The sequence below is a fragment of the Arthroderma uncinatum genome (genome assembly GCF_011692745.1).
Source record: "Arthroderma uncinatum strain CBS 119779 chromosome Unknown scaffold4, whole genome shotgun sequence".
NCBI lineage: Eukaryota > Fungi > Ascomycota > Eurotiomycetes > Onygenales > Arthrodermataceae > Arthroderma > Arthroderma uncinatum.
Genome location: NW_022983866.1, coordinates 1,425,035 through 1,440,468, shown reverse-complemented (window position 1 = coordinate 1,440,468; position 15,434 = coordinate 1,425,035). Strand labels below are relative to the sequence as shown.

General features: G+C 51.1%; 2 protein-coding genes across 2 annotated transcripts; both read right to left on the bottom strand.

The window, feature by feature from the left end:
- Positions 1–136: 136 nt before the first annotated feature.
- GIQ15_05783 (uncharacterized protein) lies at positions 137–11,891 on the bottom strand (the record flags this gene model as incomplete). Its single annotated transcript, XM_033553200.1, has 6 exons — positions 137–585; positions 644–4,185; positions 4,803–11,169; positions 11,367–11,436; positions 11,497–11,667; positions 11,727–11,891. 6 exons carry the CDS (start codon positions 11,889–11,891, stop codon positions 137–139), a joined length of 10,764 nt encoding a protein of 3,587 aa, XP_033404344.1.
- Positions 11,892–13,191: 1,300 nt separating this feature from the next.
- GIQ15_05782 (nuclear distribution protein NudE) lies at positions 13,192–15,097 on the bottom strand (the record flags this gene model as incomplete). The annotated part of the gene is made up of 2 exons (XM_033553199.1): positions 13,192–14,799; positions 14,864–15,097. 2 exons carry the CDS (start codon positions 15,095–15,097, stop codon positions 13,192–13,194), a joined length of 1,842 nt encoding a protein of 613 aa, XP_033404343.1.
- Between the last annotated feature and the right edge of the window lie 337 nt (positions 15,098–15,434).

Below are 15,434 nucleotides of genomic sequence, written 5' to 3'. Positions count from 1 at the left end.
ATAACGAACTAAATACAAAGTGACTGCAGTGTACAAGGATACATATAGGCCGAGTGAATGCAGTGCAGATCGTAAAATTGTTTATATAAATATTGGATATGTTGACGTCAACGTGAAATATATCATACAGGTGATATCAGGCGATCTGCCGCTCCATAGCTCGAGTATGCGGCATCAAGGCATTGCTGGCTCGATAAGTTCCAGAAACATCCTTCATATTCTTAACACTCCCAACCCTAGTATTATTACGAGGGGGGTCTTCCAGCTCGAGAGTTAACTTCTGTAGTTCAATTGGAAGATGCTCTGCCATCGCTGGGGTCGGTGGGAGTGGTTTCATCGAGTGAATTGGTAGCATTGGCGGTGGTGCCCCAGTCACAGATGCTGATGGAGCGGAGTCACAAAAACATATCTCTTCGTCGCCGCCTGGCAGTTTTACGCTATACGCACAAAGGGTGCGAGCGATGTCATTGAGAAGAATTTCCATAGGGGCGATGTAGGCGCTTCGACTCTTCTCGGACCAAGCAAGAACATGGCCACATACTTGGCCCTTGTCGTTAAAGACCCAGGCACCAGAATCCCCGGGAACTATGAGGTAAGATGTTAGCACCTGCATAAATTAACAAGGGAAATGAAAAATCCTTACCTCCAAAGTTGCCGTCAACGCTGAAGCTAGTTGAGAATGATTGACGGCCATACATTTTAACTAGAGTTAAGGCCTTAGAAATTCGTCCACTCTGGAAACCGCTAGTTCGACCGCAACACTGTACATTTAAACCACCGAGGTCATCGAGTTTCGCGATTTTGGTTAGGGTGCGGAAGGAGTTGGTATCAGCTTGTGGTTGTCTCCGGTTAGACCTAGAGTTGCCTTGGGGTGTTGCGCTAACGGGAACCTGATTATTAACTTCCATCCTGTTTAAGTCGATTCTAATCAATGCCCAGTCGACCTCATGTTTGATGCCATCACGAGTCCACCTTCGAACTCCAGATGAGGCGTGAACAAAGCCCAAGGAATGAGATGCAAGATGCTCATCATCTCTATCTTCAGGTGTTGGAAAGAAGTCTTCATGTACATCATCAAGTGCTGGCTGCGTGACCATAATCCGAGGCTCTTCGCCAGGTTCAACCCCAACTGTATCCCCAATCGAAGCCGCATCGTCGTCATCGAAACCGCCGTAATCATCTCCCTCGTCACTCGAGTAGCCGTCAGATAGCCAGTGGTCGTCAAATGATTCGTCAAGGCTATGTGTTATGGACTGATCGTCATCATCGTCCTCGTCCTCCGAAAACTCAAATGGGTAGACAGCCTCTGGTACGTTAGCATCGCCCCAGGAAAAGGAAGTATCACGATTATCGAGATTGGGTATACAATTAGCTGCGGATCGAGGTGGATAATCTGCATCGTCGTCCTCATACCCATCGCCATAATCATCATCATCATCGCAGGGAGTGTCTAGCATATGATGAACTGTCATCCCATACGGTACACCGTCCACAAGAATCGCGCCACCGTAAGAAACTGGCGGTAGATGTTCATCATAACGGAAGGCGCCAATCGAGGCACCGCATATAGGCTTGCTTTGATAGTTGGCATTGAAATTAGCCACAGTCGCCTCTGGAGGAACAACGCCCTTGTTCGCTCTAGGCTTCCGGCGTTTCTTCCGTGGCACTTTGGATCGTTTTATATCTCCGCGAATGACGATTAGATTCCAGTTTTCACGATCATATTCAAAGTACTTCTTTAATGCCGCACGGACTTTTCGAACATTGGTGCAAGTAACGCATATCGTTGTCTTAGCCGTGTCCGCTGTTTCTCCAGCAACTAACAGCGTTGCACTGCAAGATTCTGGCGAGTCTTTTAAAATCTTTTGTAAAAGTTTGCTTAGCTTTGGCATCAATGCCTTGTTCCAAGCTTGTAGGTGCTCTTCAGGAATATCCACATTGGACCACTTTTTCAATGATCGTTTTCGGGCCTTTCTCTCACTATTCTCACACATTTCATTAATATTTTTCACATCCGGGTGGGCGGAAGCATCATCGGGGATATCAATTGATACGGTTGGTTCTATAAAATGCATGCCTGACTCATTCGAGGGTATTTGCTGAAAGGAGGAAAACTCGGGTCCAAGGCCCAGTGGTGGAGGAAGGGAGTCTTCTAGATCAGAAGCCGGAGGTGGTGAGAACACATCGACGCCGCAACACTTCCAAAGAACCTTTCCAATCGTGTAAACAAAATTCTTCGAAAACGTGCTCCAATCATTCGAGCTAACTGAGTCGGTCCAGGGATAGTTATATGTCTGTGGAATTCTAAGTCCCAAATCGGCCATGGGCTCGGTAGATAAATGGAAATTTGGAGTGTCAAGGCATAGCTGAACGACTTGCATATAAGCACCTCCACATTTAGCTGCTAGCTTTTTCACGTAGACGTTTTCGATTCTGGATTTGAACATCGAGTTATTATATTTTAATTTCCACAGTCTCCCGATCGGTGTCCATAGTCCTATCTCAAGCAGGACTAGACCAAGACTGTATAGATCATACGCCCAGGCAGCCTTATCATTATAGGCCCTTCGATCGTCAGGGTGTCGATACATGCTTGACGACAAAGGCTCCGGAGGCGCATTTTTGTCATCGCCATCAAACTGGCCAAGGGAAGTAAGATAAGGTCGGCGGTAATCCGAGCTCTCGTTACTCGTGGATCCAGTGTTAGATACGTGGACGCCAGGAAATATTATAATGTTGTTGCTGTTTATGTTGCCATGAACGAGATTCTGACTTCGTAGATGTAGCGCTGATAGCACGAGATTGTATGCTAGAGCCAACCGAACCTCAAGGTTTGGCACAGGCCCTTCTTGCTTATCATCGCCAGTGTGAAGAAGTGAGACGAGTGGCCTGGGCTGCATGGTATCAGAAGGTTGTTGTAAAAATGGAAACACGTCGAGGGGTGTCTGGTAAACGAATGCGTAACGGGAGTAAGTCATGTCGATGTAATAACCAATAAATTTCAACAGTCCAAGGTGAGAAACCCTTGAATTTTCTATCAGGCGATCTAGAGTCTGACTGATAGTCTTCATGCGCTGCTTTAGCGGATGGGCAAGAGAACGTTGCGCCTCCATCAAAATTGGCAAAAATTCAACCATAACTGGGATGGAGGCGCCACGACAACTTCCCATTAGGCAAGACGTAATGGCCTCTCTATTGATATATCCCATCGCTCTTGAACTAGTTGAGGCGGCAACGGCCTCATAAGGAGGAGGCGTTGTTGCGTGTGCGATGCTCTCTTTCGAAAGGCTCAAGGCAGAGCGATCTAGATAGAATTCTCCATTCTGTTGAGGCTGTGGTAACGGTAGCTGAAATGCTTCATTATTCACGGTGAGAGAAGGATCAACGTGCGTATTCAAAAAAGGACCGTTGGTTGGCATGACAGGCCGAGTTTCCTTCGACGCAATTTCCCGATAACTTGGCTTGCTACCAGCTGATTTTGAGGATTTTAATATTGGACGAAGAGCTTCTTTCGACTGTTTCGATAAGCCACGATGGTGTGCATATTTCTCGTTTTGTGGCGCATTCGATGATATGCTCATGCTCATATCCCGCCTAGATGCCGATAAATCGTAAAGGGTATCGATGTGAGATGTTAATTCTTCCAACAATACTTTGGATCGGGATATCTCTGCTTCTGTCCAGGTTGTTTTCACACCACCAGTAGCGCTAGCTGTGTAGCTGCCGTCCGTAACCTTGCCTCCCAGACCATCCGGTGACATGGTTGCGGCATTTGGGTGTTGCAGCCGTTCAGCCTCATTGAGAAGTTTTTGGATAGATGACATAACACTTGCGACCACATCGCTGAATCCAGCTTCTGTTAACGCTTCATCAATATCGTTTGGTTGCGCTGCACTGGCATCACTCCAGTCTAGACCCCACGCTAACAGCCTATCCTTCTGCGTTCGAAAGTGACGGTTAAGAGAGACGAGCTCTGGGTCGTCGTTGGGCCTGGCAGCTGTGGTGACGCTTTCGCAGGATGATTTGGTGTCGGTATACAGCTTCGTCAGCCGTCGCTGGAGAAAAGCGCTGCCATGTCTAAGTACCGACATAATGTCGGTATCAGCACCGGAAACCCCGCAGTGAGAGAGTTGGATGAGGGTTTTGGGGGTATTTGATGAGAGGTAGCCGAGGACAGCGGTGTATCTGAATATATGTCGACTTTTTCACCTTGATGGCGGCGTTGTTCTCATGTCGCGATGCTTGCGCCTGCGCCTGCGATTGCGTCGTCGTCGTCTATAAATATCGCCCAAGCTGCAGAACATTGCTGCCTGGGACCCGCCAATCAGAGGCCAGCAATTTATGCAGCCTAAATCCACCCGGCTCGGAGAAACTGCCCATAAACAGACATGTCTTGGCTCAGCCTCATCACGTGGCGCGGGCTGAATAAGGTTGTTGCACGTGCTCTCGGCTTCCATCCAAAAAGTAGGGCAAGGAAGTAGGGCTGGGGTGGGGACAGCATATACAAGCCTGTTTGAGGACCAAGTGACATGAATAAACTGGATTATAAGTAATTCTAAAACGACCAATATATGATAACATGACCAATAGAGCTGTAAGCCATTAAAAAGTACTTTACTTCATTCCATGATAACGTAAGACAAATGTCAGGGCCAAAAAAGAAGAATATACAGATGAAAACATAGAAGAAAAAACGTAATCATCAAAAAAGAAACACGAAATGTAAATAATGAATCACATAAAGAGGCAGGAAACAAAGGAATTTCCCTCTCTATACATTGGACATAAGCTCGTCAACTCACGAAGAGCCCAAGTATTTCAACACAGCAGCCTTCTCTCCAGCAGGCAACATGCTAAGAATTTGCTGCACACCACGCAGACCACCTTCCTTATTACCCATAAGCAAAGCAGCAACTTCGGCAGCGACACCATCGGTCTTAAGCGTTTCAATCTTCTCGTACACGGTCTTCTTGTTTTCTTCGTACCAGATGGCGACTTCACGGTCGTTGGATTCGAATTCATCGTCATCAATTCCGGTCCATGATTTAAGTTTGGTCAGGTTCTCATCACGTGGAGAGCGAGCAGTGACGATGCTGGATGTGTTGGCGGGGGATGGGGTGTTGGAAGGGCTGGGGATGGGGGGAGTCGTGGCGGTGGTTGGTGGGGTTGGGGAGGCAGTGGCGGAAGCGAGGGTGCCAGCCGCCATGCGCTTGAGGATGATTTCCTCGCTTAGACGACGGCGGAGACGCCAGTAGAAGAAGCGGCGGGCGTTCTTCCATTCGAGGGGTTTGCGGATTGTGCCCTTGGCTTCCATGCGGCCGGCGCGGTCGTGGAGGTCGGCGAATTGAAGGGCAATCTGCATGTAGACGGGCAGTAGTTTCTCCTCACGCTCGGTCATCTGGGCCTTGATCGAGGAAAGCTTCTCAGGGCTTAGAGACTTGTCTTTGAGAGCTTGGCGGAGGGCGCCGTATTCTGGGTCCAGGCGGGCCATGGTGTCGAGTTGTTTATCGCGGCGGTATTTAATGTTCACGATACCTTCGGGTTCAAGAATACCACCTCGGGCTTCAACATCGGCGTACATCTCCATTTGGTCTGGGTTGATAGTTGGATCGATGACGACCCAAGAGCCACCACGTAGTTCACCGTGTGGTGGGATGTAGACGAAGATAGGCTGCTCATACTTAACCAAGGCGTCAACGATATAGGAACCATATTTGAGAACCTCGTTGTACATGTCACGTTGACCACCAGAGAAACCACGCCAGTTAGCGAGGATCATGACGGGCAGCTGTTCACCGTAGTTGAAGTCCTTGAGAGCCTGGGCGGTCTTGAATGCGGAGTTAGGATACCAGACTCCTCCGGCTTCAGTAGACAGCACTTCCATGGAATCAGGGTTGGCAGGGTCAGCTGGCGTGACACAGTCGACGGATCGAGTTTCGACAGCAATGACACCCATTGGGATACCACCGAGTCTAGCACGGCCAACAACGACGGTTCGAGCCCAGCCACCAAGGGCCTCCTCGAAAGAATCCTTGTCGAATAGTCCGTGAAGGAAGCCTTCATCGTCCTCCTTTCCGCCAATGAGCCAGCGGACATCATATGGTTGCTTGGGTGGAGGACAGTATGTGACCTCTCGGTTCCAGGGATCAGCCGATGGGCGGATAGGAATGGGAGCACCCTTCTTCTCAGGGATGAAGGACATCCATTCCACAATCTTGGTGATACCCGCAAAGTCGTCGTTGGCAGTCATGTGTGAGACACCGTTGTTGTACATGATTTGGGTACCACCGAGCTGCAAGTTGGAGGTATACACTTCACGTCCAAGAAGTTTGTTGATAGCTGGTGCACCAGTGAGGATAATTGGCTGACCCTCGACCTGGATCGCACGGTGGCCGAGACGAACGAGATAAGCACCGATACCAACGGAACGACAAGTGACGAGTGTGATGGTGAAGATGTCTTCGTATGCCTTGGAGGTAGCACCGGCAATCAGACCAGAGCCCCTAAGACACTCAACACCGAGACCATCCTTGGCTCCGACGATGGTGGTGATCTTATAGCGCTCTTCGCCATCCTCAGTGATCAATTCGGTGATAAGATCCTTCTTCTTCTCTTTGGCAAGGCGCTTCTCAACATCTGGTGTGAGATAGAGATACTTGAACCCATTCTCTGGCTTTTCTGGGTTGTTCCATGCGACGCTGAACTGCGACATGAATTCATCCGCCATACCAATACGCGCACCAGAGTTGGCAGACAGGTAAATTCTGGGAATTCCCAACTTTCTAGCCATCTCGGTACACTGGTAGAAGAACTTATCTTCCTGTGGTCCGAACGAACCAATTTGGTACGTGATGTCGTTGGCGACAACGATGAAGCGTCTTCCACGTGGATATTCTGGTGTCTTAGCTGTGATCAGCCATCCAACCATACCATGGGTGTTGGTACCAGGTTCACGAGAAACTTCGGCCAAGTTATCCCTATCATCGAGGACAAGCTCGGAGTATTCGATACAAGTGCCCTGAGCAGGCCTCTTCTCAGCCAAGGCAGGGTGAGCAGCGATGGCAGAAGTCCAGCTGTTCTGGAAAGCTTGACGGAACAGCTCTGGGAAATCGTAAACGTACTGAGTACCCATAAGATGGGCCTTGTAACGCTTAGGCTGCAGCCATTCCTTGGTAGGGTAGGGTGTGGAGACAGGACGGAGATGCATGGATCCAATCTTGGTCGTGCCACCGATAGAGTGGAAGATCCATTCGCCCTTCTCAGACTTACGCTCAACATAAAGCTCAACCTGGATGATATAGCCGGAGGTGTTGGTGATAACCACTCGGAGAGGATAAGGTGCGCCCGTGGCAGGGTCAGTGCAGAGGATACGGATCTCAGCACCAGTGACGCGCAGACGCCACAGACGTCGACCAAAGCGCTCCAAGAAACCAGCAAGGGCTTTCTCGACATCAGCTGGTTGCAAGGGGAAGACAGGGGTGAAGTTGATGAAGATATGATTCAGATCGGAGTTATTGTTGCCAATAATTTCGAGTGCGTCGAGAATATCAGTCATCAAGTTATCGGCCTCGGAAATGAGATATTCAGCGGTAGGAATGTCATCACGTAGTCTGCCTGGTCGAACCACAGCACGAGTGAAGTAGCGCTTGTCAACAGCATTGTCACTAAGCTCAGGACCCTTGCCAATAGCCTCGTAAACGTGCAGGTTACGGTTCTCAGTGAAGACAGGCTTGATTTTAAATTTGGACAGACGGCCCAGTTCAAGCTGGAAGGCAAGTGCTGGCTCACTGTGACGGATACTAACGTCTTCGGTATATGTTGGTCCACGGAAGGTGAAGTAGCCAGGATACGTGCCGTCTTCATGACCGCAGACAAAAGTCAAACGGCGAATGCCACGAGCAAGCAATTCACCCTTTGCATCACTGACAAGAGCTGCGAGACGAGAAGCAAGTTCGGAGTCATCCAGATCCTCAACGTCACGGATAGCAACGTTGCAGACACCTGTGAGCTCCTCATCGTTTTCATAACGTGCCGCTGGCTTGCTACGGTCAGGCAGAGCCCCGTTCTTCTTTGGCTTAGCTATGGTTGGGGCAGCACGGGGGAAGACGCTGAGAGCTTTGTAGAGCACTTCCTCAGCTTCGTCAAGGTAATGCACAGGAATGAAAACACCCTTTCTCGTCACTTCATCTGGGCCCACTCCCTTGTTCGTGAAGTACGCCATATCGCTGATAGATCCGATCTTCTTGAATGGGTTGATTTCCGAAATGGGTGTTCCTGGCACAGATGACGTGGTTGACTGACCTGGTAGACCGAATTCAGAGTGCGGCACCTTGCGAAGGATGAAGTCCCAGGATACGAAGTATGGTGCTTCGGATGTGTTGTGGTACTCGATACCCTTGAGAGCATAGGCACGATAAGCACGGCGAACGTAGACTTCAAGTGCAGCAAGGGAAACCCATGGGTCACTATGGGCGAAGAAAAGAGGCAGGACATCGAAGACGGTATATTTCGAGTCAACGACTTCCTTGAGAACATTAAGATCAGGTTCTCGGTGGTCCCAGCCGGTCTCACCGTATTTAGATTCAATCACAGACGAGCGCAGGATATGTTCCATTTGAGCAACTCGCTCTTCAAGAGAAGGCAGAGCACACTGAATAAGCACCTCACGGGCCTTGAGAGCGACCTTGGCGGTAGCGCGAGATTCAAGTTCAGCTAGTTTGCGGAGGATGGACTTGAGATAGTTCGCAACGTTGCCGACATTAGGCTTGTTGGGGCGATACATGTCAAGGATAGCGAGGATGAGGTTATTCTTTGATCCGATCTTGCTGTGTGAAAGCACGGTCTGGATGACATATGAGATGTCCTCCTTGTTCTCGTCACGGAGTTTCAAGATGACGCTCTCATCTCGAGTGTTGCCCTGAGCGAACAAGCGCTCGACATCCCAGTACTGCTCAAGCAGGGAGACGATGATCTTGTACTCTTGCACCTTGAGACCCTCGTTGTAACGCTGAATGATTTGCAACAGAGGCGCAATAGTGCTTCGTAGAGCCTCGGCATCGGCTGGCTTGACGTTCTCATCGATGAAGCGGGTGACGATCTTCATAAGCTGGGCAGCGGGGAAGTCTGCTTTGCGAGACTTTGCACGCTCAATGACCTGTGTCATTTGGGCATCGAGTTTTTGCGGCATGCGAGAGTGCAGGGCAGAAGCGTATGCGTTCCATTCTCCGTATGGTAGCTCTGGGTTACGCAGGACTTCAACGAGTTCGTTCAAAGTGGCTCCCATAATGACTTGGTTGTCGTATCCGCGGAGGATATCCTGGAGAATCTTCAGAAGAAGCATGAATCGCTGTGGGGGCTTGTTACCAAGGACCTGTGGTGGGCCGAGCTCTGGCAGTTGGCCGTGGAATGGCGAGGCATGTTTGACTCTAGATGGGTCGTCTAGTGCGAGGATACCGAGAATATCACCTGCCTCGAGAGTAGCTCCGGGCTGCTTGATGAATTGAACCACTCCGTCTTCCTGGGCAATCAAGGGCATGTACATCTTCATGACCTCAACTTCAGCGAAGGGTTGGCCGGCACGAACATGCTCGCCGTTCTCGACGGTGAACTTGACCAATTTACCAGGACTAGGGGTTCGCAGCTGGGTGGGATCATTCTCCTGCTCAAGAAGACAGGTCTTGCCATCGACGGACAAACGAGTAGCAGCCGCCTCTTCCTTCCAGTAGACATTATGACTTCGGCCGTCAAGAAGGATAAGGAGTCCACCGTCAGCTAATGCACGAACACCAACGGAACACTTGCTGCCGTTGATGTACAGGTGGTAGCTGTCGATGCTGGAGCGGGTAGCCGTAAACTTGTAGCGAGATCCCTCATAGATGAAATCAATTGGGAAGACGGTGCTGAGGACATCCTTGGCAGGTACTTGACCCTTCTCGATACCCTTACGGTATTCAGATTCGCATGCTTCGCTGGCCAAGTAAGCTTTGGTCATGGCACCGCAAATGACAGCCACAATTGGATCCGGTCGTTCGGCAGTCAGCTTCTTAGTGATCAGCTCGTCCAGCCATCCGGTAGTGATAGTGTTGTCCTCGAAGGCAGGCGTTTCGAGCAGCTTAATAAGATACTCGACCGTCGTCCTAAAGTCACCACGGATACTCAATTCCTTGAGAGCAACAACCATGTGTTTCCTCGAGGCAGATCGGTTCTCTCCATAGGCGAAGATGTGACCGAACTGCGAGTCGGAGAAACTGTGGATTCCGCCCGCAGTACCCACAGAGAAGTAACCCCACACGTTGGAGGAACTTCGGAAATTCAGTTCGTGCATCGTACCGCTGGAAGGCTTGAAACCTTCACCTGGATCTTCGGAGGTGATTCGGCAAGCGGTGGTGTGGCCCTTTGGCTGTGGCCGGCGCTGGACCTTGGTGCTTCCTTCATTAGAGAAGCCGAAGTCGATATCGGAGGAAGTGTTGGGGTCAACGCCGTAGAGGAGGCGAATGTCACGGATGCGGTGGAGGGGAATACCCATTGCAATCTGCAGCTGGGCAGCAGGAAGATTGACTCCGCTGACCATTTCGGTGGTTGGATGCTCGACCTGCAGACGAGGGTTGAGCTCGAGGAAGTAGAACTTGTCGTCGGCGTGGGAGTAGAGATATTCAACAGTACCGGCAGAGACGTAGCCTACAAGACGACCTAAACGAACTGCAGCTTTCTCCATCTCCTGGAAAGTAGCCTGTTTAGCCACGGTGACTGGGGCCTCCTCGATAATCTTCTGGTGACGTCGTTGGACGGAGCAATCACGGCCAAACAAGGAGATGTTATTGCCATACTGATCAGCGAGAAGCTGGACTTCCAGATGCCTAGCGTTTCCGGCCAGCTTCATGATGAAGATGGGCGATCCCGGTATCTCGCTGGCAGCTGCATTGTACAAGGCCTCGAAGTTCTCTTCGCTGTCAACCTTGCGGATACCCTTTCCACCACCACCCTCGGACGCCTTGACCATGACGGGGAACCCAATCTCACGAGCCTTTTCGAGACCTTCCTGGGGAGAGTGCGTGCATCCCAGATCATAAACTTCGTCCTCCACGGTAACAATGCCCTCCTCATCGATAGTGACCTCATCTACGCCCGTGCCCGACCACGGAATGCAGGGAACCCCCGCGTGCTGCGCAACTATCGTAGATGAGATCTTATCTCCGAGAGAGCGCATCGCATTGCCTGGAGGGCCGATGAAAATGATCTTTTTTGGCGAGGCGGCGAGCGATTCGGGCAGTTTGGGGTTTTCAGACGCATGTCCCCTATACTCGTTAGTGAATGCTGGCGAAATAGTGACGTATGAACATACCATCCAGCCCAAACGGCATGCACACCCATCCGTTCCGCAACATCGACGATCAGCTCGACGTTTGCGTAATTATTATTATTAGTTCCACCAGGGACCTGTCCGAATTAGCTACCCTCCACCCCCTTTTTCGGTTGACGCAGTGCGGGGGAACCTACCTCTACGTATTGATCTGCCATACGAATATAGTCTGCATTCGCTCTCAAGTCCTCCGGGGTGGCCATGACGGTGAATTGGATAGCCCGCTCATCGCCAAAAGTCTCGTACGCCCATTTTCGTACGGATCGAATTTCTTTGACGGCCGCAATACCGTTGTTCGCAATCAGGACCTGCACCCGTTAGTATAATTGACCGTATACATATATTTTTCAGTAGGATCCAAGCATACAGAGGTAATGACGGAGTGACCATCGTTCTTGGCCACAAAGTCCTTGACGGTGCCCGGAGTAGCTAGATCCAGTCGATTTCCACCGATAAAATGTGAAGGGAGCTTATGTTTGGCGGCGTACGCGCTACCGTAGCCGTTGACGGACGTTGAATTCGTTTCAGGCATCTTGACTGACTGTTCAAAAGCGGAATTCGGTGTCTGGAGCAGCTGTCTATGGTGTTTTTATATGAACGTTCGGAGGGTTTCTCAAATCAGGTTCGGAGCTTGTCAAGTCTGTCGAGTCTAAGGGGGAACTGTCTAGCACTGTTGCAGTGTCAATGATCTCTGTGTATGTGTGTTGTATATGTCTGTTCAGCCTGAACGCCGCAAGCCGTCTGCTACCATCTGGCAAGGGGATGCGCAACGGAGCAAGGAATGGAAGAAGAGAAGAGAACCCGAGTGAGAGAATGCGGCTCTACGCAGGAAGGAGAAGCACAGGGAAGAGAAGAAGAAGTGAAGCTGGAGAAGAAGAGGACGAAGAAGAAGAAGAAGAAGAAGAGGGAGGCCGGCGCATGAAGAAGTGAAGAAGAAGAAAAACCGCTGGCCCTGTTTCCCGATCGGGCGACCCTCGAGCTTGCTACGTAATGATGCGTATCCGGCGTGTACCAGAGCCGCCACCGGGCCGAAAAGCACCGTAACTTACCGTACCGCCGTTACCACTCAACTCTGCCTCAACTTTACCTCAACTTTACCCCCCTTGCGCCTTTCTTCTTCCTTCTTCCCAAGGAGCTTTCGGCCTGTTGAGCTGCCTCAACTGCAGCTAACTGTCCGCTCCCCCACGCCATTAATGTCCGTCCCCCGAACGGAGTATACTCTCTCTCCCTCTCTCTCTCTATCTCTACCTTCTACCTATCTTTCTCTATCTATTTATATCTCTATCTCTACTCCGTATATCCATCTATCTACCTTACCTATCATCTATATTTATCTCTATATATCTTCTATATATCTATCTCAACAGCGGGCCCGAGTTTTCCCCAACAGAAAAACCGCGCTAGCCCCTTATGTCGCTGACTAAGTAAGGCTTAGGTAAGGCTCGGCACCGAGGCCGAGCTTATGGAAGGTTCTATATAAAACACGACGAAGCGACTAAGGATAAGGCTGACAGGGAGGATGCAAATGCTCCGAGATTCAGTAAGACCGTCTGGTATTTCTGGCGTAGCGTGGATATACATACATGATGGTAGCTGAAGATGAAGGACAGGGTATAAGGGCATGAACAAAGGAACGAAACACATGCGTCATTATCTAGTTGATATGCTGAAAGAGCGGATGGCTATTACGAAAATATAGAATAAGTCAGGTGCGGCTGGAGTGAAAACAAACGTCCGGTATTATTCGCCGCGGGTAGGTGGGAGATGTATGCATGATAGTGTATATTCATAGACATTCATTAGGGGGCCGCGGACGGACGATACGAGGTTGGTTAATATGTCTCTCCCAGGCTCCCCAGGGACGAGGAAGGTCGAGGCCCGACAGTCGACTTCTTCCTACCAGTCGACGGCGGAGGCATATCGCCTTCTCTCCTTCCGAGTGCCGAGCTCGTCCGTCGTGGTGTCAGGGTGGCCGGCGTGGGTATCGAGGACATACCGCCACTCGGTCTCCTCTTCAGGCCTGCAGGGGTGGGGATCGAGCCGCCGGATCCGATGCTGTCGTATCGTCGCGGTGTGGGCGTGTGCATACTCAGGTCCAACTCGGCGTTGTCTTCGTCGATATATGACATGCTCGCGGATGGGTTGTAGTTGCTTAGTGAGGAGCGAGGACGGCGGATGCCACCACTCATGCTGCTGCTGCTGTTCGTCGAGTGGTGGTGGGAGTCGGGTATGCTGGACATGCTCATGTTGAGCGAGTTGCTGGAATAATGTCCCAGCGCGGTGCGGGAGCCGTTTAGGTTCTGGCGAGATTCTGGTCGGGGTTGTGCGACGCCGCTCGACGATGTCAAGTTAATAGAGCACCGTGACGACATGCTTGTGCGACTGCTTGGTCGTGAGGGGGTGGATTGACCTGGCGGAGGACCGCCAAAGGAACCTCGACCCTGTGGTAGTCGGGAAAGGGGGGTAATAGGTTCATGGTCCTTGGAGCTCGCCACGCTGCCGTTGGATCGCTTCCTGTTGCTACGTACCGTAACCGACGACGATATATAGGACTGGCCCATGGCGGAGTTGGTACGCGGGGATACGCGAGGCGGTGTGTCGACCGGTGCCGGTAATCGAGAGCGTGCGGACTGTACGCGCTCCTCGAGTTTCTGCATCTTCCCAATCAGGCCGCGAATCTGGTGCAGCGAAGCTGATTTAGGGAGACCATTGGAGGTGGTGCGGCGGCCAGTAGATGGGGTCAAACGGCCTGTGGTGCTGCTCATAGATACAGATGGCACACGAGAATGTCGAGAGGACCGTGACTGCGACTTCTGGTGTTTGGGCATCGAAGTAGAGTCAGACAGAGAGATGCGGGATCGAGGCATGTTCGGGGTGCCTCCTCTAAAGGCCCCGTTCGTGGAGGACTCGGAGAAGGGTGGTGATGGAGGAGTAGCGATCTCTGATGCAACAGAGGACGCCGACTTGGTAAGAGGTGTAGCGATGGGAGAAGAGGCAGTCGTTGCAGGCGAATGGTCCGCCGCATCCATGCGATGGCCGTTCGCAGAACTGGAATCCAGCAACGATAGTTTTGCCTTTCGTTCCAGAGCTGCTTCTGCCTTTCGTAGCTTCTCCTGGGTAATATGCGTTTCCACTTTGAGGTCCGCTAGTTCATCACGCAGTCGCTGCTCCTGGATACGCAGTGCCTCTCGCTCCTGTTCGCCGTTCTTGATCTCTTCCTCGAGCAGCACCCCGCGCTCGATAGAGACGTTGTATTTCGACTCTACATCCTCCAGCGAAGAGGTCGTGTTGCGAGCTTGTCTCTCAAAATCATCATTGGCCACTTCTATATCGCGAAGCTTTAACTGTAGTGTCCGGTTTGAGTCTCGCAGCGTCGTGATCTCCTTCTGTAGGGTATTCTGCACTGAGTTCGCCTCCGCTTTGGCTTGTTTATACTTGGTCTATTCATACATCCGTAAGAATGCGCCTGGCATACAGTGGGTGCGCTGCACGTCTGAAGCTCACCTTCCATTCCTCGACCTCGTAACCCAAGCTCTCGACCTTCTCCTTCAGCTTCCGCTCCCTCTTCTCCGACGCCTCGATGTCCTTCTCTAGTTCGGTTTCTAGCTCGCGACTTGACGTCTGAAAGTCTGCGAGCTCGGCTTCTAGTGCCTCATATTGCAACTTGTAGTAGGCGATGGCGTCGGCGGTGTTGGTCGACGGGTTGGGCGGTGATGACGGAGGTTCTTCAATCGCCATGTTGAGCTTAGATATCTTTCCGGGTGTCGAGGTCGGAAACCACGCTTGCAGGTGCTTTCTAGTAGAGCACTATATGGTTTCGCGATAGCTGGTAGCGACAACTGCGCGACCAGACGTAGTATGCAGCCGGTCTATTGCGCCAGCTGGAGTGAATCGTTGGCGTCAGATGCCGGTATCATCCAGACACTCGGTCAAGGATGCGGGTATGGCGCAGGCTGAGAGGAACCTGCCTACTTACCTATCTTACCTATACCTACCTGTCCCTCTGCTGTCCCTCTGCTGTCCTGTCGCCGTCTTAGTCGTCGTCGTGGTCGTCGTTATCTCTCACTGTCTCGCC